At 37.0% G+C, this 25798-nt stretch overlaps 5 protein-coding genes across 5 annotated transcripts; 3 read left to right on the plus strand and 2 right to left on the minus strand.

Moving 5' to 3' along the window:
- Positions 861-2039, minus strand: LOC18793418 (hydroxyproline O-galactosyltransferase GALT3). The gene has a single exon (XM_007224837.2). It carries the CDS (start codon positions 1849-1851, stop codon positions 889-891), a length of 963 nt encoding a protein of 320 aa, XP_007224899.1. The 5' UTR covers positions 1852-2039; the 3' UTR covers positions 861-888.
- On the minus strand, positions 2947-6367 carry LOC18791304 (peptidyl-prolyl cis-trans isomerase FKBP17-1, chloroplastic). The gene is made up of 4 exons (XM_007223352.2): positions 5987-6367; positions 5420-5542; positions 4083-4199; positions 2947-3524 (listed from the first exon to the last, which is right to left on the minus strand). Exons 1-4 carry the CDS (start codon positions 6272-6274, stop codon positions 3402-3404), a joined length of 651 nt encoding a protein of 216 aa, XP_007223414.1. The 5' UTR covers positions 6275-6367; the 3' UTR covers positions 2947-3401.
- On the plus strand, positions 10828-12996 carry LOC18789846 (aspartyl protease family protein At5g10770). Its single transcript, XM_020562506.1, has 2 exons — positions 10828-11071; positions 11489-12996. The coding sequence occupies exons 1-2, from the start codon at positions 10867-10869 to the stop codon at positions 12775-12777; spliced, it is 1494 nt and encodes a 497-aa protein (XP_020418095.1). The 5' UTR covers positions 10828-10866; the 3' UTR covers positions 12778-12996.
- On the plus strand, positions 17710-18380 carry LOC109949450. Its single transcript, XM_020565022.1, has 3 exons — positions 17710-18144; positions 18257-18266; positions 18352-18380. Exons 1-3 carry the CDS (start codon positions 17752-17754, stop codon positions 18378-18380), a joined length of 432 nt encoding a protein of 143 aa, XP_020420611.1. The 5' UTR covers positions 17710-17751.
- On the plus strand, positions 18861-25341 carry LOC18793121 (TPR and ankyrin repeat-containing protein 1). The gene is made up of 8 exons (XM_020565080.1): positions 18861-19304; positions 19819-21001; positions 21304-21657; positions 21893-22130; positions 22285-22449; positions 22604-24828; positions 24922-25064; positions 25206-25341. The coding sequence occupies exons 1-8, from the start codon at positions 18922-18924 to the stop codon at positions 25339-25341; spliced, it is 4827 nt and encodes a 1608-aa protein (XP_020420669.1). The 5' UTR covers positions 18861-18921.

Raw genomic sequence — 25798 nt, forward strand, 5'->3', positions numbered from 1 at the left:
ATTAACTTGAATTTTCCAACAACTTGAAGGATCTTGATCCTCTGCATCTTGAACCTAATCAGGATTTACAATTTCTCTAAGCTACTACATCTATTGGGCAATTGGGCCCCCTTCTATCTATATGTTAGCTACACCTCGATCCCAAGGCGAAACAACCTCTAGTACTACTTTGTTGCATCTTTAAGCTCTTTTCAGATTGCATATATATTGTTCTCAACTTAATATAATAGAGTTGAGAGTAAGGCCACATGGCGTGATTGCGGCTCTATCTCAAAAAACCTCGATACAATTTTAGGAGAGATTCCCATTTATTATACTTATTTATAAATAATTACTTCTCCACACGTGAGACGATTATAGTTGATCCAAGGCAGTCCACTCTCAACTTTCACGATTATTACCTTATTTTTTTTCCCTCTCTTGAGTTGCAAATCACCCAATTTTCATTTTAATATTGTTGCAAGAAAAGGAGAGAGAGGGCATCACCCTCCCACTTTGGCTTATTTTTGTTTGGGATGATTTTCAGTCAGGGGTAAACTAGGAAATTAAAAATTACAAAAACTAAAATGGTCACAATGAGGTAAAAAAAAAGCTTCAAAGAATCCAGTGAAGTCAACCATCCTTATTTTTGTAGATAATTTTCCCTTTTCAATCACTCCTACAGAGTAGATGCGGGGAGAATTCATCAACACATCATGAACCAAATAACTTTGAAGGCAGTAGGCATTCATTTTCATGGGAGGGCCAATCACCCATTTGAACCTCAGATCAAATTACATAGTATAGAGGAAGAATGAATCATCAAAATCAGATTGTATCATCTGAATTCAGCAATAATTGAAAAGAATAAAGATAAAAGAAAAAGTAAACTGTTCAGGTATATATTATCTATGGTATGTGGTACAATTTGGAAGGCTTGAGATTATCAGTGACATTGAAATACTTCAATGTTCTAATCCACTTCTCTTGATTCTTCAACAAATGAACTGCAATTGTGTCCGGCCAAAGCTCATGTGTACATCTTGTCGGAGGCTCAGGAAAGTTGTACATAGACCACTTAGCATTGAATCTGTTCTTAGCACGATGCCCGTCTCGCATCCAATACCCGAAAATTTTATCCTCCGGCCCTTCCAAATGGTTCTTAGGGATATCAGACTCTCTGATCCACTCCACTATGTCCCAAGAAATCAAATACCCCATGCCAGACATGTAATGCACAAAAGGGTCCATACTTGGGCATGGGATAACATAACCATAGTACAAGTCTTCTCTAGGCAACGGCTTCAAAGAGTCCACCAAGCTCTGCAGCCTAAAATAAGCATCGTCATCGGTTTTCATCACATAATGGTAGGGCGGATTAGGCCCCTCTGTGTCGTTGAACATCTCGGGCAAGCTCGAAAAGTAGGTGTAAGTCTTACCCTTGTTCATATTCTCTTGGCAATCCAGAATGATAATATCATCGTAACGCATTATTTCTAATGCAACAAGTACTTTCTGGTCTTCCTTTGTGAGGTTGCAGAACACAAATTTCACGTCCACTTTCGCCCCCACCGGAGTCTGCGTGCCGTAGATTAAACGCAGGAAGTGGCGGCGCTGGTATTGGTCAGGAAGCGTTAGAATGCCGAAAAGTATACGAATTTCATCATCGGAGGAAGAGCTCTGCGCAAGCAAAGTATTTGATGCTGAAGCATTGAGCTTAGAGGGCATGTTCATGTTGGCAAGAGCACATCGGCCAAATTTCAGAAGACTTTCATACCGTACTTCGTTTATAGAAGCCAAGGCACACAAGAAACAGATGAAGACGAAAGAAGAAATTATGAAACGACCCCGTTCTGCCCTCGTCGCCTTCATCGTGATTTAGTTGTTGGAGCCTTGAGAACAGAGCCTGCATAGCAGAGGAGGGCAGAGAGCTGGAGTTTGTTAAAGCCAGTGAGGGTTGCAATGTATGGAGAGTTTCTCAATGCACTAGGGATGGATACTAATAAATTCAAAGCTTTCTTAGATGAAAAGCAAGAGTTGTCATTCTCGTGCAAATGAGACTAAAACTTTGACTTTTCTGGCTGCAAGGAACGTGATGGAGGAAAAGCCTAAAGTCAAGGACCTATTTTCCATTTTGGTCCTTGATATAGAAGCAACAAGGCGTGTTTCATCTTGAGGCTGGAGGAGTTTTTAGTCTTCTTGGTAGGCTTGTATTTCCCCAATATAGGGCTAGCATCCAGGAAATTTAGGGAAAAAAGGGTTGGGAGGCACTGAGGGGGATGGTGGAGTTTAGCCTAAAATTAGCTTCAGTCACTTTTTATGAATCTTTTTGCTTGCTTGCACATGATCAAAGTGCTTTGGTCAACTTTTCGTAATTTGGTATGTTTGCATGTACACGGTATTGGTCGGCTTCAATATGCTCACCATGCTTGAATTTGAAGCAACACAATCAAAGAATCAATCAACCCCAAAAATATGATTTCAAATGCTCCATCTAAAAGTGCTTTGTAGTGATCCAAGGGTGAAATGACTATTATATGTGGTGCTAGATTTGAAGAAAAACGAGTGTCACATAAATCAGGAAATTTAGAATGCCCCTTAAATTTGACTGAACATGTAACATATTATGACAACATGACCAACAGTGCTAATGAAAGTGGAGTTGAAGGACTACAAGAGCCATTTTTAAAGTTCAAAGACCAAAATGCAATTCGGGCACAAATTGAGGAACTATTACTCCTAAGAACCCAACTAAATAATACAACCATACTTTTAAGGTTAAACTATTGTAATTTTAAACCTGAGAATATGGGATTCTGCATAACACCATGGTTGGTTTTGGCATAAAATGCAGAAATTGTGAACCTCTCTCTATCTGGGTTAAAATCTCATGATATGTTCTCAAATTAGCCAGTTAACACAAAAGAAAAAAAGTAAAACGAGGAAAACATTTCTAGCCATTTCCACTAGGGCAAATGAGAACACATTACTCAAAGAAACAAAACTGTTAGTCCTTCCTAAATTCTCAGGCTGACAGGTAAAACATGCACCAGAGAAACAATATCAGCACAGAAGTTTTCTCAACAGCTCTTGTTTCATTCTCCCTGTATAAGATTCCAAAGTTTTCTCTCCTATAAAAAAGACAAACTAAAGAAGGAAAAAAAGAAACGCAGTACTCAACCAAATGCCATCATCCCTATTGACTGATAACACATGATCTCCAACGTCGAGCTGAAATTTAGCAGCAATCCATTGAATCTACAATTTTGTACACCTTCAGATAATTGGTTTATATATTACAGCTGAAGTAAGCAATCAAAAGCCACATCGACCGTGTAAAATACCTCCTTTCCCAGAATGAATAAAAAGTATCTTCTTACGGCTTAAATTTTGGCATAGGAGACAAAGCATAAATGAAGTCTTCATTTACGTCTCATGCTGACCAACTCAATATCAAACACAAGAGTCCCCAAAGTTGAGCCTTCTCCATTAGCAAGACGAGTTGGATTGAAAATGGTTGTAAACAGTCTCTGCCTGTCAAAAAACTGAGGAAAGACAATAAACCCTGAGAGCTGAGTAACAAGGGCAGGAAAATGAGGGGGAAAATACTTTTGGCTGCATGCATACAAAGATACATGTATCATGTGTGGCAGATATGATGCATGATGTACTGCTGTAGTTGAAGATGCCAAATTAAGCTATATAGATTTGGATCATTCATAACTTCCTAACAACCATATCCCGTTACATATTCTCAGCATCCTTAAGTTACTCAGAAAGGTAACTTTAGCTGAACAAGGGGGAAACATCTCTCTCTCTCTCTCTCTCTCTCTCTCTCTCTCACAGAGTTGATGGTAGGATTACTCTAAACTCACCTTTAAAAACGGATTAATGGCACAAGATAAAGAGATTTTGAGATCCTTATTACTTTAGACACAAGTGTGCCCATGCAGACCACAGAAGCAAACAAGCGAAATGTATTCTGACTAGAGTAAGTAGCTTCTCTTTCGTTTCAACTAAGATATATGCAAACAACTGTTTAAGAATAAATCTACCAAGGTAACAGACTAAGTGAAAGAATCTGGAAGAAACAGAGCAATTACATTAGGTGGTAGAGGTTCCTGTGATGTGTTCTGATACCCTTGTGATGGTGGTATAACAACTCTACGAACACCACCCACTTTCATAGATTTCACAGCTGTTTCAATCCCTGAAATGACCTGCATATGCATTTGCAACATCAATATAAAGAGAGTCTCACAACTCGTGACAGTTCAAACAAAAGGATTAAAACATTTCTAAAGTTAAGAAAAGGTAAGTCTCCAAAAGGCTAAACAGACATAATGGTATTTACAGCACAAAATTATAGTTGTTAATATCTGGTTAAGCTTTTAAAGGAAATGAATATATTTCATTAGAAAAAGAAGATTTTGGATAGTACTTAAAGACATGACATGACCAGTTATTACACTCAAATTGACAAGTAGTCATACACGCCCTTATTGACAAGTACTCAGACAACTTTTAGGCTAAGGATCAGAACTTTCTCTCTGACTGAGTGGACAATGCCCTGGACTATTTTAATTCATAATTGCTGTGAAGAGATTCGACAGTATTTTAATAAAGTTGCAAATTTATTATTGAGGTTACATTTATCTGTGCAAATCTACAGTAGAAATTGAAGCACAGAACAATATTTAATAGATGGAGAGCTGTAACTAACATAGAATTTGTCACACAAAAAAAGAAGGAAAAAAAAAAAAAAAAAAAACTTCGTCCAAGCTTGTAGTCAGTTTCAGGTCATGAAGATTATACCATTTCCTTCTAGTTTTTAATTAAGGAATGAAATTTACTAATTATCTTGGACGCTATGAAGTATGAAAACATTTAAGCAAGCTTCGAGAATCAATCTCAAATCCATTAGATGGCATGCTGCCAATGACAAGCAATATAACCGTAGATGAGAATTTTAGGGAAAATAAGCTACACTTTAAAAGCAGGTTCTATTTTTACATTACTCTTCAACTTCTTTTTTTGGGGGGCGAAGGGGGGTGAGGGACATTTAATACGTTTCTAAGAAATGCTACATTCTCAACTAGTTACAAAAATACAAAGAAAATTTGGGCTTCGTGATTTATGACAATTTCCAAAATTTGAGAGACCAACTTATTTAATCTCATATCAAATGTGAAATAACATTTAGGAACATAAACTGCAGCTGTACGTAACCATTCCGTCGATATAATGGAGAAATGGAATCTGTATTGCATAACAACATTGTTTTGAATCAGCTAGCTAGGTTGTAGGTTAATGATATACAGCACAATATTTTCAAAGGTAGTACTGATAGTGAATATTGGTGTTAGTAAAACATAAATATGACATGACTAATATCTTTTAATGGTAAAGACTAGGAGACCATATGGACATGAGGACTTACTTTCCCAGACCCAATAACGAATACAAAAGGAATCGGTTCACCATTTTCATCTTTGTGATCATATGTCGAGTCAAAGCGCCATCCTTGTTTCGCTGCCAACCTTCCATAGTAATGAACAGCAACCTTCACAATCAAAGTATACATATTTAGATGGCTATAGATGCATTTCAATCACTGCAAGATGCCTTCATATAGCTAGGCATCAAATTGTCCCACAAATCTTAATTCTCAATCCAAAACAAGAAATATTTCACGGCACAAAAAGCCAAAAATATAGAGTTCCTTCTGTTCTAACAGAACAGCATCCAACAACTTGGCCATACCAAAAAAAAAAAAAAATCAGCAAATTACAGCCTAACTGCTTGAAAACAGGTGAAATTACAGGCTAGCTTAAATGCAAAAGATTACATCAAACATTCTGTACAGCCACAACCATGTAAATTAACCAAGCTTGTTTTGATTATACGGAAATCAAAAAGCAACATAGCCACATACCCATCAACCCCTTACCTCAGTTTTTACCAACCACCCAGTTCATAAATCATGTATATCGGAGAGAAAGATAACCTGGTCGCCGTCGGCGGGTACTTCACCGTCACCGAGGCGAAGCTCCAAAGCCTTGACGCCGCCGGACCTTGGGAGTTCAGAGAATTCGGCTATGGCGGACTTTGAAGGAGGTGTCAGCGTCAAGATCAGCGTGAATGTGGTGGACGTTAAAGCAGCGGATAAAGCTCCCCTTCTTGTTATGGTTGATGACGATGGCGTTGGAGAGATGATCTTGGGATGAACTAAACGGACGGTTGGATGGTGGGGAACAATGGAGCATTGTAGTGCCGCGAAGCACTGGAGAATCATTTTTCCTGTTCAGATTTGGCCAATTTGCGTACATTATCCCAGTGGTCATAGGCATAGGCATGCCGCATGTCCCAAGATGGTGTGGTAAAAAAAGAATTGTTACTATGTGATATGACTTCAGGTGCAAGTGAAAGAATGTCCTTTTATGCCCATTCAAATTAGGCTTAATCACCTCCTTTTAAAAAAATTAGGCGTAATCACTTTGTTGGCTCTCGAAATTATGATAAAGTCCCACTTTCCTCTCTGGAAATTAAAGTGACTGAGAATTTTCCTTGATCACGGTTTATATTTGGTGAGTGAAACTGGACTTGGATTATTTTAATTAAAATAGACAAGAGTCCTGACCGTTGTTTAGTGCTCTCGGACTCTATTTATTAAAATGGACAACAATTCAACATATTGTGTTTTACAAGTTCAATTTAGAAGAGTGAGACTCATAAGGACTTGGACTCAACTCCAATTCAACGCAACCAAACGAATATGCCTTTTGTTAATGTTTGCAATATTTTTATAAGATAAGAATGTCATATGACATATGTTTACTATGAAAATGGGATATCTACACTAGTTCACTAATACTTCATTAAACAGACGCAAATAACTTTTTAGTATATCACATCCCGATGATTTGAAATTGAAATCAGAAACAAATTGGGCAACTACCCCCAACCAAACAAAGCTTAATGCCCAGTAGAACAGCCAACCAGTTGAGATACAAAACAGAGCAAATTTTTGAGTCTTTTTATTTAAATCTCGCATTTCTCTTTGTTTACTTTATATTCTAAGGGCATGTTTACGTATCAGTAATGGAGAAAGTAAGGAATCAGATAATTTAGGAATCGGGGAACTACTGAATCGGTATGGGAAGAATCATTCCCATTAAGCTGTTTACTAAACATACGAAATTAGTAAAGGAATGGGGTTGATTCCCATTGTTATTGTTTACTAATTTTCATGAATCAGAATCCAAATTAATTTGATTACTAAAATGCCCTACACATTTTCACCACATCACATATATAAAATTCACCCAAAACCAAAAGCTATAGGAAAAGGGGTTTTGAATTAATCAGTAAGAGGGAATCCGTTATCAAAGAAAATTATCAGCAATTTATTCTGAACCAAAAGCTAGACAAGCTAACCTGGCTAAGAAATCTTTGATCAAGTGAGATAAAATTCACAAAAGAAGTCACCTAAGGGCTAAGCAGTTGCAAAGAGCACATCCAAAACTAACATAAGCAAATAAAATTCACAAAATAAACTCCAATAAATATTTATCTTTCACCTACGTAACTAGTAAATAATCAAATAATAATAATTTGCATAATCTTCATACGATTAAATACAAAATAGTCAAACTACCAAAAGAAGAGATATATAATCTCCACAAAAGTCATTCACCCATTACTCATCAATCGCAATCACTATAAGCCATGCTCCATAAGATTAAATACATAATCTTTTTTTTCTTCATCAGTCATGGTAAAGAAGACCCTCAGCAAATCGTGCTCTTTGGCTAAAATATTGGTGATACGAAATACTTGCAAAGGAGTTAGGAATTCTATTTTCCTCAATTCACCACCAAGTTTAGCTTGCATATCAGCAAGATCCTTCTCCGTTGAAAGAACATTAACCAAACCTGCAAGTTGAGGTGCCATTCCGGCTACGGCTTCAGCCATAAGTCCAAATTTGTTAGACATTTCATTCAAAGCATTTACCTTCCTACGAGGATTACTTGGACCACTTCCTACGAGCATTTTCCAAACCCAACGCCATCTCTCTTCATTCGTATACTACCAACATGGTTAACTATGACAATATCATCAATTTATTTATCCATGATCATACTTTGTTTTGCGATGAATGTGAAGACAGAAGATAGAAGAAAAAGAAAAAGGTGGATAGATAGATAGATGGAGTGACTTACATAGTTTCTGCTGCTCCAGGGAGGCTGTGTTGTAACGTTAAGGGTTTGAGTTGTTTGAACTCCTTCTGGCGTGTATTTTTATTTTTTTTAGGGTTTGAGTTATTTTGGAATTATAGTAAAGTGGTAAGGGTATTTTTGGAAGTTAATAAGAGAAAGCAGGAATGGGAATCGTATCGACTAGTCCCCCCTAGTCGATCTGATACCTAGTTTTGAGGGAATGTGATTACGGATTTTGAGGTGGGGCCCACTTATTTTTTCATTCCTGATTGCAAGTAAACGCAGGGGAAGTCAGGAATGGAAATCATTCCCTTTCCTCCCATACCCATTACTGATACGTAAACATGCCCTAAGTTCATTCTAACTTCTAATTTAAATTTTCACAATTTATAAGAAAACCCCACTATCTTTCTAAACTACCTATAAATACACACCTAGCAGGAAAGGAAAAAAAAAAAAAAACCTCATCAACCTCACATCCCACATTGGAATCCTAAGATCTTCTAGTCCATCTTGCAGTTTCATACTAGCATTTTGCAGGCATTACTGCATCATTATTCTTTTGCACCCAATTTTCTTTTTTGTAGAACAAGTTCTATTATTTTTCAATGTAACATAGTGTGATAAATATTTTACAAGTAATAGCTTACAAGTGTATTCGTTCTTCATCAAGAATTTTGTTTTGCTCTGGAAAACGAATCTGGCACATGGTATTTTGATGTATATTTTCTTATTATATATATGTTGTACATGGATGCAGTAAACACTATGTTTATATTATTGAGGGCATTATGTCAATTTAGGAGATAAATGAAAACAGCAAGCAGAAGTGTTGGGCCATGGGCGTGGAAGAAATCTGTTAATAAAAGAAAGAGAAGGAGAGAGAGGTGAGGGAGCAAAGCAAAGCTCGGGGAATTCGTCATATCCACTCCCTCCCTTTCTAGACATGATTACTCTCACAATCCCAATATAGGGTTTGTAAAGAGAAGATGAGAGTGTAGTAGGTTTCTTGGATTGATAGATGAGTAATCTAGCAATAGGGTGCAGAGGAGTTTGTGTTTTTCTAAAACTTAATATGAAGAGTGGTGGGGTGTGTGTATAGATTTTTTTGTCTTTTTACACAATAATAAAACTTAAGAGTTTAATGATTTAAGTATTGGGGTGAACAAAGAAAAATGTGGAATTTAAGTAGAAAAACTCAAGTTTTTTGACAAAAAAAAATGTTTAGTTTATTACTTGTAGTCCTGGGCAACAACACTTAAAATATTCAAAAGAAAAAAAATACACAAATTAAACACTAGATAAACGTACTACTGACTAAAAGTTTTTATAATTCAATGGTTAGCAATGTGATCAACAAATGTGAATTTAAGTCCAAGTAATACAGGCTTCCAAATACAATTAAATTTTGTTAGGGACTTATCATTAGAAATCTCACAAAAGTAAAACATATAGCCCCATTTATGAGCTTATATGTGAAAAGCCAATGAAAAAGCACATAAAAGATGATTTTTTCCAAAAATAATTCTAGTCTATCTAGAATCACTCACAAACCAACACTAAATTTACCACCATGCTTATAAAGTCACAGACGCACTGAAGCACTTGATTTTTAAATGGCAATATGTTTCTGGTCAAACGGCAAATTCCACAGAAAATAGAAAACTTTTAGTAAAAGAGGAAGCTGGCATAAGCGCATTACTCAAAGAACGTCTTAGTGCTGGTTCAAAACCTTGGACAAGTGGTGTAGGTTCAAGTCCATTTGTGATTTATATATAATTCTCTAACCAGTCTCGTTTTTTTAGGCTCCATTTTTTTTTTGGTGGACCTTTCCTATTGGGAGGGGCGATAGCATACTAAACTCACACACACTACACGAATACTAGGACTCAAACCCAAGACCTTGCCTGAAGGAGTAAATACTTCATAACACTACACTAGTGGGTCCTTTACTTTGAGCTCCATTTTTAAGAAAAAGAAACTAGGAGTTATCTGCTAATTACTTGCTACCACCAATGTAAATTCTACGTTCTCAATATGCTTTTTTAATTTTATTTTACGGTAAAGACTGAACCAAATATGTTAGTCAATACATATTAGGGGGAGCATATATGGTGGTTGGATCTGGCAAATGAATTACTGCTCTAATACCAGGTTAAAAATTTAGATCATGAAACCTAAAATTAATTGTGAATGGGTGAGAATCGGCGTCGCGTTGTTGCCCCGAAAGAAGGAAAAAAAACGAAGTCACACATGAAGAGGCCTATGATATTATATTTGTCATTCAATGCTTAATTAGAATTAGCAATGAGATCCTATATATTCTCAACAGTCCGAAGTGGGAATGTATCATGTTGTTGCCAAACAATCTAACACGATATCATGTTCTTAAAGAACGAAAAACTTGTTGAGTACGTTCATTATTACTGACTAGACTAGTGTCATGTGAGCTTGGTGGGATTGGGTGGGTGCATAGGCTTACAATCAATTGAATTTGAGACCTAATACTTTTGACCAGAAACAGCGTCGAAATTTCTCACTATCTCCACTGCGCTATAATGGGTGATGTTGGACAACCTGAAAGCTATCTCCAATTACCTTATAAAGCTAAGAGAGTATGCTTAATTCATGAATTAACTTAATTTTGAGGGAAGGCTTAATTTCAGTCATGGAAACTCCCAATATTTCTAGCTCCTCCTTCCTCTGGTATTTCATTCGTTTCCTTGTACTTGTCTGCCTAATTCTTTGCTCTTTGGAGACATGCTTTACCTTGGAAGAAAGTGATGTAAAAAGCCACCTTGGTCTTGAATATAGTCATACTGTTCAAGTCAAGTCTCTGCTACCAGCAACCACTTGCAGCCCCTCCACCCAAGGTTGATAACATAACTCTTACATCCACACTACTAACAAAAAGTTCAATAGGCATAGATAATTTTGTTCATAAATAGAGTTTGTATTGGCATTTTTCGTGAAGGAGCACCAACAGTGTGCGAATATAAATTTGGACACAAATACCTGGCCATTCGTGTGATTTTCTCTCTATGTGCATGTTGTCGTTTCTTTAGTTGATGTTGTATGTTTCTTTCCACTATATAGATTAGATTGTTATCCTTTCATAAGAAGGTTTTTTTTTCTTCTCATTAAAGTTTGGTACGTAACATATATTAATTCTGATTTTGGTATTTTGATTAGCTAGACACAGTTTTTTGTATTAATACATAGGTAGGTACAAAGTTGTACATAGGTGTATTTACATTTGTAGGTACACTAATATACCTATTTCAATTCAGGTCATGACAAGAAGGCATCAGTACTTAAAGTGGTACACAAGCATGGCCCTTGCTCCCACTTCAACCAATCACACAAAGAAAATGCTCCCACTCACACTCAAATCCTCGAGCAAGACCAAGCCCGAGTGAATTCAATCCACTCTCGGCGTAATCCCAAGAAAGCAATTGACCGCCGTGGCCAAAGACAGAGGGACAGCACCACTGTCCCGGCCTTGTCCGGGAGTACAGTGGGTGCGGCCGACTACATTGTGACGGTGGGCCTAGGCACACCTAAGAAACAACTTTCACTCACATTTGACACAGGAAGCGACCTCACTTGGACTCAATGTCGGCCCTGCATTAGGCCTTGCTACAAACAAGTGGACCCCATCTTTGACCCTTCAGTCTCCAGCTCATATGCCAACGTGTCTTGCAATTCTGTGGTGTGCTCTCAACTCAAATCTGGTACGGGCTATGCACCCGCTTGTGCAACATCCACATGCGTATACACCACAACATACGGAGACGGCTCCATCTCCGTCGGATTCTTCGCCAAAGAAACCATTACTTTAACTTCGACGGATGTGTTCGACGGGTTCCTCTTTGGCTGCGGCAAAGTCAACCAAGGCCTCTTTCGTGGCTCTGCGGGGTTGCTTGGCCTTGGTCGCGACAGTATTTCCTTTGTTGAACAAACTGCGGCCAAATACGGCCGCTTTTTCTCCTATTGTCTACCCTCCACCTCAAGCTCCACCGGTTTCCTTAGCTTTGGCAGAGAGAAGCGCGGCAGAGCTTCCAAGGGAGTGAAGTTCACGCGGCTCGCCACCCTCCCACAAAAGGAGTACTCATCGTTATATGGCATTAACCTGGTTGGTATCACTGTGGGCGGACGTAAGTTACCCATTTCAACTTCAGTTTTTAAAACTTCCGGGACGATAATCGACTCGGGTACGGTTATAACACGGCTGCCACCACAGGCGTACAGCGCTTTGCGGGCTGCATTTCAGCAAGGGATGAAAAGCTACCCGAGAGCTCCGGCAATTTCAATATTGGATACATGCTATGACTTTAGTAGTTATGAGACAGTTACTATTCCGAAAATAGCAATTTCTTTTAAGGGTGGATTGACGTTGGATTTGGATGGTACTGGCATAATATATCCGGTGACTGCTTCCCAAGCTTGTTTGGCTTTTGCTGCAAATAAGAATGACAGTGACATTGCCGTATTTGGGAATGTTCAGCAGCTGAAATTCGAGGTGGTGTATGACGTTGATAAAGGGAAGCTTGGATTTGCCTCTGGAGGTTGCCTCTGAGCATGCGTAGGGTTTACTCGAAACAAAGCTGTTGTCTGTGTATAATGTAGCTAAAAGCACAGGCTCTCTTTGAGAATATTAGGTCCCTTGGAATAATAAAAAGACAGAGTAACTGATGGTATAACTACATAAAACTACCTAATTACTGAAAATCTTGCACGTAGATATTTGAATTCACAGAAAACATACAAATTAGACCCTCCGTTAACCAGACTATCAGAGAAGGCGTTAAGTGCTAACATGACTTGTTCGACCTGGTGTTTTTTGTTTGTTGAAGTGAACTCTACACAGACTAAAAAATTAATAAAAATCTTCTTTATTTATTAAATTAATTAAGAACTTTAAAATCCAACTCAGTCCCCACCGTAGCTACCATGACTTCCAACCTTTCCCATCCCTAGCACCTAGTTGCACCAAGACCCTCCTCGCCAAACCCAACACAACCCAACTGCAATACCAGATCAATCCCTAGCACCTTGTAGACTAGTGGCCTCACGTTGAAACCCTAATAGTACCCTTGTTTGACAGTGTGTGTGTGAAAAACTCCCCTCATTTGGTAGCATCCCATGCAAGTAAATTCAGTGGTGTTAGTGAATGGGCTGTGGCCACCATTTTGGCTGTTCTCCTCATTAACAACAGATGTAAACAATATTTTTGATGATTAATGCAACTATTATCGTATGATTTTATTTTTCATTGAGAGCTACCTTGACTACTTCTTAGTAAGATATAGAGCCTACAAAGGAGGGAGACTAATTAGAAAACAATATATACATCATAAATGGATTTGAACCTGCACTTTTCCAAGGTGGGAAGAAAATTCCTATAAATTGACAAGTACGACGTCCTTTTGTACTAAACTTTCTATTTTCTATTTTCTGTTGAATTGGTTTACATGGAAATTTTCATTCGAAAAGCTGGTGCGTGGGTGCCTCACTGAAATAAGCATGGTGATGGTGGTAGACTTGCTGTAGACTTAATTGTATTGGTTCCGTTTTCTATGCCAAATGAATTTCAATTGGATGATCATTATTTATTTCCATGGGGTACATAAAAAAACATAGTGGTGGACTTGTTGTTGACTTAATTATGCAGTATCGGTGGGGTATAGCTAAGTTGGTTGAGCTCTTTCACCTCTACTCATATAGGCAAAGGTTTGAAACTCCCATATGCCCCCAATGAATATTTGTGTAAATTCACTTCCCCAATCGCTTGTACTAAAAAGAAAACTGACTTCTTGGATATAAGTCCATTTTCATCAAGATGTAATTGATGTAGTCCACATCTTCTCTCTTTTCAATTGAAGTCAAGTCTAACCAAGTAAGTAATTAGTATGTCCATAATTTTTAAGGAATTTACAGTATATGCCATTATCATAAATGGAAGTCTATGAAAACACTTCCCTAAAATTCACCGTTTCCTTATTTAATATTTGTGTTTCCTTATATAAAGCGTTTCTATGAGTCGCCGACTCTTTCTTCAACAGGCACGCGGTCAGAGCCCGGCCTACTCCCACTGCTTGGGAGCTTACGGTTTCATGTTCTATTTCACTTCCCGATGGAGGTTCTTTTCACCATTCCCTCACGGTACTACTTCACTATTTGCATCACAACTAATAGAAAAAAACAACTACTAGACTAGACTAGTAGTTGAGTGCTCCTTATTGTTCGGATCTTGATCGGGTCCAATTTTTATATAATGCGTTTCCTTATTTTCTTGAGTTTTGTTAAGAATTTATTTATTTATTTATGGACTAGTTGATACACACACACACACCTGCCTTCCAGGTAATAATTTTTTTCTTGGATTTTCCAAATCAACTTTTATGGAGTTTTATCTCAATATACTCATGTGTGAGTTGTGGAGGTGTGAGTTTCTTTTTCCTTTTTCTATAACCTTTTAGACAGGTATGTACTTTTTTACTTTAATTATGAGTTTAAAGATCCATACCAAAGTATTATATATGAGTTTAATTATCTGAACTATAGGCAATTTATGGATATAACTATGCGGACAAGAGTTGGCTTTTGGGTTTAATTACCTAGCCTAGAGGAAACTTATGAATTTAATTACATGGACTAGAGGTTTATTATGGGTTTAATTACTTGCACAAGAGGTGTATGCATAGGTATCTTACCTATTGTTAAGGTATGAAGTTTTCATGAATTCCGATTACAAATTTTGAGGTTGGTATACCTCGGAAAGAGGCATCTTTACAATTTTGGATATAGTTTTGTGTTATTTCACTATGCCCAAATCATGTGTCCACCCACAAATTTGTACCAAACACATTTCATAGAACCTGTTTTCGTTGATTGTTCTTTCAAAAATTGATGATTTCAAACAAAAAAACTTATGCAAATGACAAAATTAACCTTAATAAATGTATGTGAAATATAATATCATAGGCTAGCTTTGTCATTTGAAGAAATTTCTTATATAAAATCATCAATCTTTGGACAAAAAATCAACGAAAAGAGGTTTTGTGAAAACAATTTAAAACCACAAAGATGTTTGTGTAATTTTTAAAATATCAAGGGATTTTATAAAAACACATAAAACCTCAAGGAGTGTTAGTATAAATAACTTTTTTTTTTATAAAAGAAATTAAATATCTTTCCTTGTAAAACCTATTTTGTGGGCAAAATGCACACTCCAGGGCAAAATGCATGTGTGCACAGATAAAAACATTCACGAGAAAGCTCATTCGTCGGCATGAGAATCTTTACGCAACAAACATTTTGTTAGGTAAGGTCAAACATTTTGCGGGTTAAGGGTTCATCTTTCCAAGCGAAGTCACTGTTTTGTCGAGAGACCTTCTCGACGAGTCTTTTGTGACGAAGTTGATGACGATAGTTTTCATGGCAAAATTTGGCCTGGTTAGTGACCTGGCACAAGCCCGATCCAGGCACATATGGACTAGGCCTGTGGATTTTGGCTGGACTTAATGATTTTCATAAATAGACGGGCTCTGCCCTTGCCCGTTTATTAAATTGGCTAAATGAGCCGTGTTTGACACCTGTTAACTATATGGGAAAAAATGTATTGATTTGTAAATCAGTGGTGTCAAGTTTGAACACAATAACACCTTAATAATTTCGACTATCGCTTGTATTAAAAAAAAAAAAAAAACCCCAAATTCAAATGTCCTCTACTCAATAAATTGAGAGCCGCATGATGAATTTGAACGGACAAGATTTTTGCGTTCACGCGAGGAGAGTGTCCGAGGCCTATAATCTTGAAATTTGGAAATTAAAATCCCATACCGAACTGATGCTGCAGCATAGCATAAAGTAGGGGTGGGCGCGGTCCGGTTCGGTCCGGTTCTCACCTCAAACCGGAACCGAAACCGGTATTATTTAACCGGTCCGGTTCGGTCCGGTTTAGGCAAAAAAAATTTCAAAAACCGGCCGGTTCGGTTCTAACCGGTTCCGGTCCGGTTCTGACCGGTTCCGGTTTTGAACCGGATTTTTAATTTTTTAATTTTTTAATTTTTTTTTTTTTAAAAAAAATTTTAATTTTTTTTATAAAAAAATTATAATAAATAACTTATTTTTTTAGCTTAAAAATGAACACATAATCCAATTCATACATTTAGAAATTTTTTGAAGTTGAACTTGGAAAATTAGTGATTATAAAAGTTAAAATATGGCATTAGATTTTAAAATTTTGTAAAAATATAAATATAAAATATATGACCGGTCCGGTTCGGTCCGGTCCGGTGTGGAGAGATGTAAAACCGGAACCGGAACCGGTTGGAACCGGTTCGGTCCGGTTCCGGTCCGGTTTGTTGACTTTTTTGGTCAACCGGTTTTTTTTCCGGTTTTTTTTCACCGGTTCGGTTCGGTGTTCCGGTTTTCCGGTCCCGATGCCCACCCCTAGCATAAAGTGAAAGAACAGGAGTCGCATGGAAAAACTAAAACCCCTTCAACTTCTCCACGTATTTTGTCAGACTTTTCTCATCCAACTTTTCCACTTCTTCACGTTCACCAAGGCTCAGCACTTCTAATTACTAGCTAATTAATAATTCCAATTAACAAAAACTTGAACAACAATTGAAGAAGCTGAAGGAAAAAGAAAAGAACCAAACAAAAGAAAACACAGTTTTTTCAAGAAACAAAAAGAAGCTGCATCAGATTATCGTTCTTGATTCATGTAAGACACATTTTCTCTGATTTTTCTTTTTGTTTTTATTTTCTGATCTGACATGCATGAGTTTAATCTTTACATGCATGTAATGAACCAGTTTTAAAAGAGGATCTAAAAAAGAGAGTAGAAGTTACATCACATATATCGTTGTATTGTAATAGATATATAATATGTTTGATCCAAGTATATGCAGTGTGAGGACATGATGGAAGGTTCTGAGAGTGATAGCTTCACCGACATTTTGCTTTCTTGGTCTCTTGAAGATATCGTTAACTGTAATCTTTACAAGCACAAGGTATTCAATTGCTTTATAATCTCCCAAATTGTCATCTTTCTCTTTGTTCTGTTTCATCAACAATTCATTAAGAAGGAGTTCATTAGTCTAATTGCTCATGTAGCCTACTTTAATTCTTTAGTGGTTCTTGACACTGCAACTACTACAACCTGATGCAAGAATATGATTAACTTTGTATAAATCGGAACCAATTACTACTTAAATTTTGCAAGGAATTCTTTATGCATTTGTTCATTGATAAGGTTGATTTAATCTCTATCCAGATTTGAATATAAAGTACGCATGCTTCTGAAAACATCATGCTCTGAATTACACATAATAATCTTCTTCTGTGTTTTAAATTTTATGAGCCTATGTACAAAATATTTCATTTGAGACATTATCATGTGGTTGCTAGCACTCTTGTTTCTACTTAAGGACTGACATTTATTATTTGATTTGTCACTGAATCATTTCATTCGGTTCAGAATTATTTTGGGTCTTTTTCATATCCATTACTAGACGAAACTCGATCCCAGTTACATTCGAGTATGGAAACTCTGGACAGAGCACCATTCGGTGAAGTAACTGCTATAGAAGAATCGAAGCCATATGGAAAAAAGCTATATGATGTCGAGGTTGATTACTGGAGAAACATGTCCAGTGATTCCTGCAAGGAACCGTATAAAACTCTGCCTGGACATGTTTTTTTACTGTCAGATGCTAAACCCGAAAGTATTTCAGATATACAGGAGTCAAAGAAATCATGGGCATTTCTGATAGTCACTGAAGTGTCCAATCTTTCTTTTAAAGTTAAAGCATCGAAAGAGCTTCAAGTCTCCAATGGCATTCAGGCATCTCTCTTTATGGCTTTCCTAATTAATATAACTCCTAACGTGAGAATATGGAAAGCAATCGACAATAACAAAAGTGCTAGATGGAAGGTACAATTTTGTTTTCTCAGATTTATGTTTTTAATCCTCCTCCTTTTTTCTCCTCTTATTTCCAGATATTTAAGATGACACTTATCAATATTGTTCCTCCGAATTTTCCTAGGTCCTTTTCAGTGACAACTTTTTGAAATCATTCAAAAAACTGAAGTCATTCCGACTGAAGATGTCATTGCTGTTTCTTCTGCTTAAGCTTTCTAGTGGATGGAGACCCAATAAAAGAAATGTAGAAAAGATTTGTGAAAGCTCTTTGATGATCTGGAAGAAATTTAAGGTTGAAGGTATATATATTGTTTGCACAACTGAAATTGAAAAAGATTGGAGATACATGCAAGTGTTGAAGATCTGGGATATATTGCCTGATCTGTTGAACGTCCAGAAATTGGTTGATCAATTAGACTGTATTTAAAACATACACAGATGGTTTTATCAGTCTCTGCAGAGAGAAATGTCTGGACGGGTATGTTGTTTGTCATCCTAGTATTTCTGAATTGATCTTGCCTGATATTATACTGTGTTTCCTGTTTGGAATCATATAAAGATATAAATGTTTCATCTTCAAATTTTGTTTTTTAAGTAGTAATGACTATTCCTGGTTTGTCTTTCATGAGCAGTGATTTGGAAATTCCGGCCAGCTGGCCCCCCTCTCTGGATGTTGCCCGGTTTGAAGATTTAAGCATCGCCGAAAAAACCCCAAGTTATTTACTTGGTGATTCTTCAGCAGATAGAAGTTATGTTGAGAAATCAAATGTTAGTGAGAGTTTGTTACTGATGAAATTCTACTCCTTATCATCTGGGGTGGCAAACTTCTTGCTGTCTAACAGTGAAGGTAGAGAACTGGATCTCCCCTTTCAACTTACAGATCAAGAAATGGAGATCGTCCGTTATAATAGAAGTACATTTATACTGGGACGCTCAGGCACCGGGAAGACAACAGTTCTTACAATGAAATTATGTCAGAAAGAACAGCAGCAACGTATTGCAGAGGAAGGATTCTATGGTGTTGAGAATGCACTCTCGCATGTTTTTCCGAATAATAACGAGGTTGAGCAGAGTCCTACTGGTGCTAAAATGTGTGTCTTGCGCCAGCTTTTTGTGACAGTGAGTGCGAAACTCTGTTTTGCCGTCAAGCAACATGTTTTACACTTGAAAAGGTGCGAGGATTGTTCGACAAATAGATGTTAGCTGCTTCTTACATTAGCTGTTTAGAAAAAAATATTTTTCTGAATGACGTGCACTGCTAGATGCAAAGATTGCTGCTTTCTGTTCCATCATAAATATATATTTTCCATTTATTTCCTAGTATCTACATGTATAATAATATAGTATAGTACCTGTATATATAAGGAAAGTTCTACGTGTAATTAGTAAGTAAATGTTTGAGCTATATATAAGGAAAATCGTTTGAAAAAAACTAGTCATTATAATGATTTATTATATCATGAGTATTTTCTGTCTCTGAGGACAAATTATGGAAGCTTCAAACTAACTGTTCATGCATGTATGTGTACTATAATACCATGCTTCTTTGTCATCTAAGTTAAAGTTTGCATCTTCTTTCTTGGTCTTGATGTTAATGAGATTGCTCTTTAATTGTCAACTTCTTATGTGCCACTTGAAGATGAATAATTGTATATATTGATATTAACATAACTTGTATGTCCTCAGTTTTTCTTCTGGGGGAAACCATTCAGGTGAATGCAATTCGACTGATAGCATTGATTTTGAGGATGAAGAAGCCCAGTTCAACAATATCCCAGATTCTTTTCTTGATATTCCGCCCAACTGTTATCCTCTTTTCATAACATTCCATAAGTTCTTGATGATGCTTGATGGAACCTTAGGTAACTCATTCTTTGAAAGATTCCTTGACACCTCAGAACCTCAGCCAAGTTCAAGATCAGTTGCGCTGCAGACGGTTCTAAGACAAAAGGAGGTCAATCTTGCGAGGTTCAGCACCTCGTATTGGCCTCATTTTAATATACGGCTAACAAAGAAGCTTGATCCTTCTAAAGTATTTACAGAGATTATCTCTCATATAAAAGGCGGCCTGGGAGTCACAAAAGCAGGTGATGGAAAACTCAGTCGAGGAGATTATGTCCAACGTTCAGAGGGCCGGGTGTCAAATCTAAGCAAGGAGAAGAGGGAGATGATATATGATATATTTCTGGTTTATGAAAAAAAGAAAAAGAAAAATGTTGAATTTGATGTCACTGATTTTGTTAATGATATTCACCGTCGACTCAGACGTGAAAAGTACAAGGGTCATGAAATGGATTTTGTATATATTGATGAGGTTCAGGATCTAACAGTCAATCAGATTAGACTCTTCAAACACGTTTGCAGTAATGTTGAAGAGGGTTTTGTTTTTTCTGGTGATACTGCACAGGCAATTGCAAGGGGTATTGATTTTAGATTCCAAGATATACGACACATGTTCTACAAGGAATTCGTACTGGAATCAAAAAGAGATAAACACGAACAAATAGAAGACAAAGGACAACTCTCAAAAATATTTCATTTGTCTCAAAACTTCCGTACGCATGATGGTATACTGAAGTTATCACAGAGCATAATTGATCTACTTTACCATTTTTTCCCCCAATCTATTGATAAATTGAAACCTGAAACCAGTCCAATATATGGGGAAGCTCCAGTTTTGCTTGAACCTGGAAAAAATGAGAATATAATCAAGAAGATTTTTGGAAGTTTTCGTGGAAATATAGTTGGCTTTGGAGCGGAGCAGGTTATTTTGGTGCGTGATGAGCGTGCTCGGAACGAAATTTTCAATCAAGTTGCAAAGCGAGCTCTTGTTCTTACTATATTGGAGAGCAAGGGCCTTGAATTTCAGGTCATTACAATATTTACTTATTTAGTTTGTTTAATTCCATAAAACATATTACCATTGAGGATTTTCATATATTTATGTTGTGATCCACAATAATTCTCCTGCCATTACAAGACTATTCCACTTGTTTTTCTTTTATCTTTCTGGAAATCTTTTTGGCTTCGTCTTCAAACGATTATTATTGTAAGGTTCACATCAGACATTGAAAAGAGATTTGTTGCAAATTTATTAAATTATGCAGAACTCTGTACAGCTGATATTGTCGATGTAATTGAAATATATATTTGGTTTGTTCGTTCTTGTAGGATGTACTGCTTTACAACTTTTTTGGATCATCACCATTGCAAAATCAGTGGAGGGTGATATATGATTACATGAAGGAGCATGATTTGCTTGACTCCACTTTACCTGAGCACTTTCCAAGTTTTGATGAAGACAAACACAACATCTTATGTTCCGAACTTAAGCAACTATATGTTGCTGTCTCTCGTACTAAACAAAGGTTGTGGGTTTATGAGAATATGGAAGAGCTATCCAATCCCATGTTTAACTATTGGAAAAGGAAATGTCTTGTGCAAGTTAGGCACTTCGATGATTCACTTGCAAGGGAAATGCAAGCTCAGAGCAATCCAGAGGAGTGGAGGTCACGTGGCATGAAGGTTTGTTTAGATTATAATGGTGCTAGTAATTAAGTTAATAAAACGATTTATTTTAATTTTTTTGTATTTGGTGTTAAATTTTTTTTAATTTTTGAAATTTCATCACAGTTGACTGATATGATCACTTTAAGCGTCATAATCATCATCATGGTCACCTTAAGCCTTAAAGCATAGTGTATGCATGAACATTATTTTCAATTGTATTAATCTAATCCATTTTATTTGTTTCATCCAGCTCTATCAAGAGGATAACTATGAAATGGCCACAATGTGTTTTCAAAGAGCTGGTGATACTTATTGGGAAAGAAGGTCGAAAGCTGCTGGCCTGAAAGTTATGGCTGACCTTAAGCGCACTTCAAATCCTGGAAAGGCTAATGCTCTCCTCAAGGAAGCTGGAGAAATTTTTGAATCTTTAGGGAAGGCAGATTCTGCTGCCCAATGCTTTTTTGATTCTGGGGAGTACAAAAGAGCAGGTATGATATTAACTTCTGTTATCTTTATCTTGCCAGCATTCATGCCAAAATGGCTATTTTGTTTTGATGATACCTCTCACGGTATTACATTACACGTTGAACTTGAATCTTCATATTTGTTGCTTGTCGTAAGTGTTATATTATATTGGTACAGCTAGGATTTATTTGGACAAATGTGGAAAACCTGGACTTGAAAGAGCTGCAGAATGCTATTCTCTAGCAGGATGCTACAAGCATGCAGCCGAAATATTTGAATCTATAGGAAAAGCAGATTCTGCTGCCAGATGCTTCTATTATTTGGAGGAGTATGAAAGGGCAGGTATGAAGTTGACATTTGTTCTGCTTATCCTTCCAGCAGTCATATGATAGTTTGAAGGCTACTGTGTTGTGATGAAACCTTTCAGAGTATCATTAGTTGCATTTGAATATTCAATTTTGTGGCATGTCTCAACTATAAAAGTTTGTTTATGCAGCTAATATTTATTTGGAAAAGTGCGGCGAACGTGGACTTGAAAGAGCTGGCAAATGCTTCTCTCTAGCAGGATTCTATGAGCATGCAGCCGATGCATATGCCAGAGGCAAATTTTTCTCCGAGTGTCTAACTATGTGTTTGAAGGGAAAACTATTTGACATAGGTTTGGAATATTTTAAATTTTGGAAGCAACAAGCAAGAGAAGAGTATGATCGGGCTCTAAGAAGAAAAGGTACAGATGAAATTGAACTGGATTTTCTTGAGAACTGTGCATTTCACTATTATCATGAGGTTGAAGATAACAGATCCAAGATGAAACTTGTTAAAGGTGAAATGTTATCTGGACGAAAATTTTTGAATACTCATCTTTCTTCAAGCTCGTCAAAGTATGTGTGGGAAGAAAATATTATTTGTGATCCGAAAAAGTATTCTGAAGTCAAGAAATCTAAAAAGCAGGTTTCTATTGATTCACTGGTGTACTTTTGGAATTTTTGGATGGATAAGATTGTTTATTTGATAGAATATTTTGGATGTCTAGAAACCCTAGATGTTAATAAGAGAAGAAGTTATGGAGACTTCTTTTTAAATTACTTGGCGGTGTGGAGGGAGTTTCATGATGATTTGAATCCAATATATCTTTTACTCATTTCTGATGCTGATTGGGTTAGTGGTGTGGATAAGCGTTATTTTATAAGTAATGGTGAATTGGTCACTGTTGATTTTTGCCAAATTGTTTCATCTGCTAAGATTTATTGGAGTTCAGAACTACTCTCTTTCAGTACTAAGATTTTGAATAAGCTTCAAGTGCTTTACGAGTTCATGACCGAAAAATCTGATTCAATCTTCTGCCAAAGCTGGTGTCTTACCCAGATTTATGTGGTTGCAAACTGTCTTTTGGAGTCAAAATACCTGAAGCTAACATATACAGATTTGAATACACTACAGAATTTTGTTAATCTGTCAACTGAAAACATTGTTGCTTGCATATTTCCTTTAGATTGGAGGAAATCTTTGAGAGAGAATATGATTTCTCTGAGACAAAACGATGCTTGTAAAAGTTTACTCAAGAAAGTTGTAGTTGATTATATGAACTCAAAGAAAAAGCTGTCTTATGGGCAAGTAGGAAGGATTGCAATGATTATTCTTGGCTCTAGCAATTTTAACAATGAACTGTATGCTGTGAATAATTTGCATTGTAGTGCACCATGGAAGGTGTTCATTAAGAACATATGTCAAGAACCGAAAGAGGAGTCTCTGCCGTGGTGGTTCCACGAAGCTTTGGATGACACTTATCTAGCAAACTGGGAGGGGGAACGTGACTACCTGTCACCTGATTGCTTGTTGTATCTTTTTGAACGCCTTCTGATGTGGGTGTCCTGCTTACAAGGGTATGTTATCACTACAAAATCTTGTTTTACTAAATGGCTGATACACCAGCAGGAAGATACAAAATTTACTTCCAGTATAAGGCCTGATGTGCCAATATGTTCTGAAGTCATCCTTCAGTTTTTGATTGATGTGGTTCAGGATTTGCTTTATGATAAGGACACCGTGGTTGAATGGATTCAAAAGTCTATCAAGGATTGGGAGAAGTATTATTCACTGCTGATCCTGAGATTGGTTGTCATCTTGTGCTTGCTTTATTTTAATTTTGGGATGTGTTTTAGCATACTCTTAGAACTAATTTGGAGGGACTACATCACTGAGCAACTACCAAAGGAGTTTTGTGAGGCCCTCAGGAGACTTATATTTGTACAAAATTCTCCTAGTATAAATGTGAATCTGATTGAGGAAGCCTTTAAGAAAATTGGTAATCCTTTGGTAGTTGCAAGTTTCGGGATCGATTGTTCTAGGTTCATTTGTTCAGATGCCATTTTTTTTGACATGAAGGCGAACCTGTGCATTGACGAAATGTTGAGAACATTGTTCTCAAAACAGCACATTCATGTTCAATCTTCACGAGGTCAATCTGAAGCCATGGTGGTAGAAGCTAAAAGTTACTGCTCTGCTGCGCCTTCTGCTTATGATTCAAATGAGGCTAACTGCTCTAAGCTTGTTCCAAATGCCCCCGGCTTGGTAACAGATAAAGTCCAAAACACTGGAAATAGCAAGCAAAGTAGCCTTCCATTGGATTTTGATTTCTTTTGGGAAATAATTGAAGGTTTACAATTGTTGGATAAGGAAGGAGATCAGAGGAGTTTCTCTTCGGAGGCCTCAACAATCAAGGTAATTAATTCGGGTTTCTTTCTTTTACGGTTTAGATTGCACAATGAGCAACAACTGTATTGAGTTTTCCTTGTTACTTGACATTATTTTAAGTTGGATCTGGAGAGAGCTATTGGCACCTGGACTGCTGCATGGTATACATACTATTCAAACTGTGATGACAGAGGAGCATTATCTGCAGAAGTACTTCACATGCTTGATGAAACGGTGCAACTCTATGCTGTATTAGATGGGAGGTCAGTTTTTTAAATTTAATTTAATGTTCTTGATTATTTGATGGACCAACACTTTTCTCTTGCTTTATTTATCTCTCATTCGAATTAATTTTCCCATGATGCATCATTCTTGGTTCATTTGTCTCTATTTTCGGTTCTCAGTGAGCAGGAACTTCGCAACAAAATTTCAACAGTTGCAGAACTTTCAAGGCGGTTGCAGTCAAGGAGGCAAACGTTGGAGCCAATCTTGACTCGCCTAGTATTGGAGCACAATTCAAGGCTTGCTGTTGATGTGTAAACCCTTTAAGCTGAATGCCTTGGAGCCAAAGTCACAAAGTTCTGTCTATTGTTCAGTCTATAAGCTTTATTTTTTTCCTAATGTAATTTGAGCCATTGGATCATAGTCCAAGTGGTCTCTTAGCTAGCCTAGGATCTAAGTATCAGATCATGACAAGTGGGATCATCTCATAGGATGATAGAATAAAAGGCTAGGATTGAATATCTTTTGTAAATCAGCTAGAGAATTAGATTCTCTTTCTCTCACACTTACATACATGCATTTTTTGGAATATGAATACAGACATCTACAAGTTTCTAAGAGAGCAACGTTCTCTCCCTCATACACTCTCTGTGATCTCTTTCCTCTTCCCAAAATATACAAACTGCTGAAATCATTGAACTCTAACATGCCTCAGAGCCAGGTTCGATCATTTGAGCTGGGCGTGAATCTGTGAACAGGGAGAAGGAATTGATTT

The sequence above is a fragment of the Prunus persica genome, chromosome G1, assembly GCF_000346465.2.
Source record: "Prunus persica cultivar Lovell chromosome G1, Prunus_persica_NCBIv2, whole genome shotgun sequence".
Lineage (NCBI taxonomy): Eukaryota > Viridiplantae > Streptophyta > Magnoliopsida > Rosales > Rosaceae > Prunus > Prunus persica.

Coding starts and splice junctions, on each gene's coding strand:
- LOC18793121 (XM_020565080.1), top strand. CDS start 18,922: ATGAAATTCTACTCCTTATCATCTGGGGTGGCAAACTTCTTGCTGTCT. Junction 22,450..22,603: donor GGAGGAGTATGAAAGGGCAG/GTATGAAGTTGA, acceptor TTGTTTATGCAG/CTAATATTTATTTGGAAAAG. Junction 24,829..24,921: donor CGGAGGCCTCAACAATCAAG/GTAATTAATTCG, acceptor CATTATTTTAAG/TTGGATCTGGAGAGAGCTAT.
- LOC18789846 (XM_020562506.1), top strand. CDS start 10,867: ATGGAAACTCCCAATATTTCTAGCTCCTCCTTCCTCTGGTATTTCATT. Junction 11,072..11,488: donor TTGCAGCCCCTCCACCCAAG/GTTGATAACATA, acceptor ATTTCAATTCAG/GTCATGACAAGAAGGCATCA.
- LOC18791304 (XM_007223352.2), bottom strand. CDS start 6,274: ATGATTCTCCAGTGCTTCGCGGCACTACAATGCTCCATTGTTCCCCAC. Junction 4,200..5,419: donor TCGTTATTGGGTCTGGGAAA/GTAAGTCCTCAT, acceptor ATGCATATGCAG/GTCATTTCAGGGATTGAAAC. Junction 3,525..4,082: donor AGGAACCTCTACCACCTAAT/GTAATTGCTCTG, acceptor GTCTTTCCTCAG/TTTTTTGACAGGCAGAGACT.
- LOC18793418 (XM_007224837.2), bottom strand. CDS start 1,851: ATGAAGGCGACGAGGGCAGAACGGGGTCGTTTCATAATTTCTTCTTTC.
- LOC109949450 (XM_020565022.1), top strand. CDS start 17,752: ATGGAAACTCTGGACAGAGCACCATTCGGTGAAGTAACTGCTATAGAA.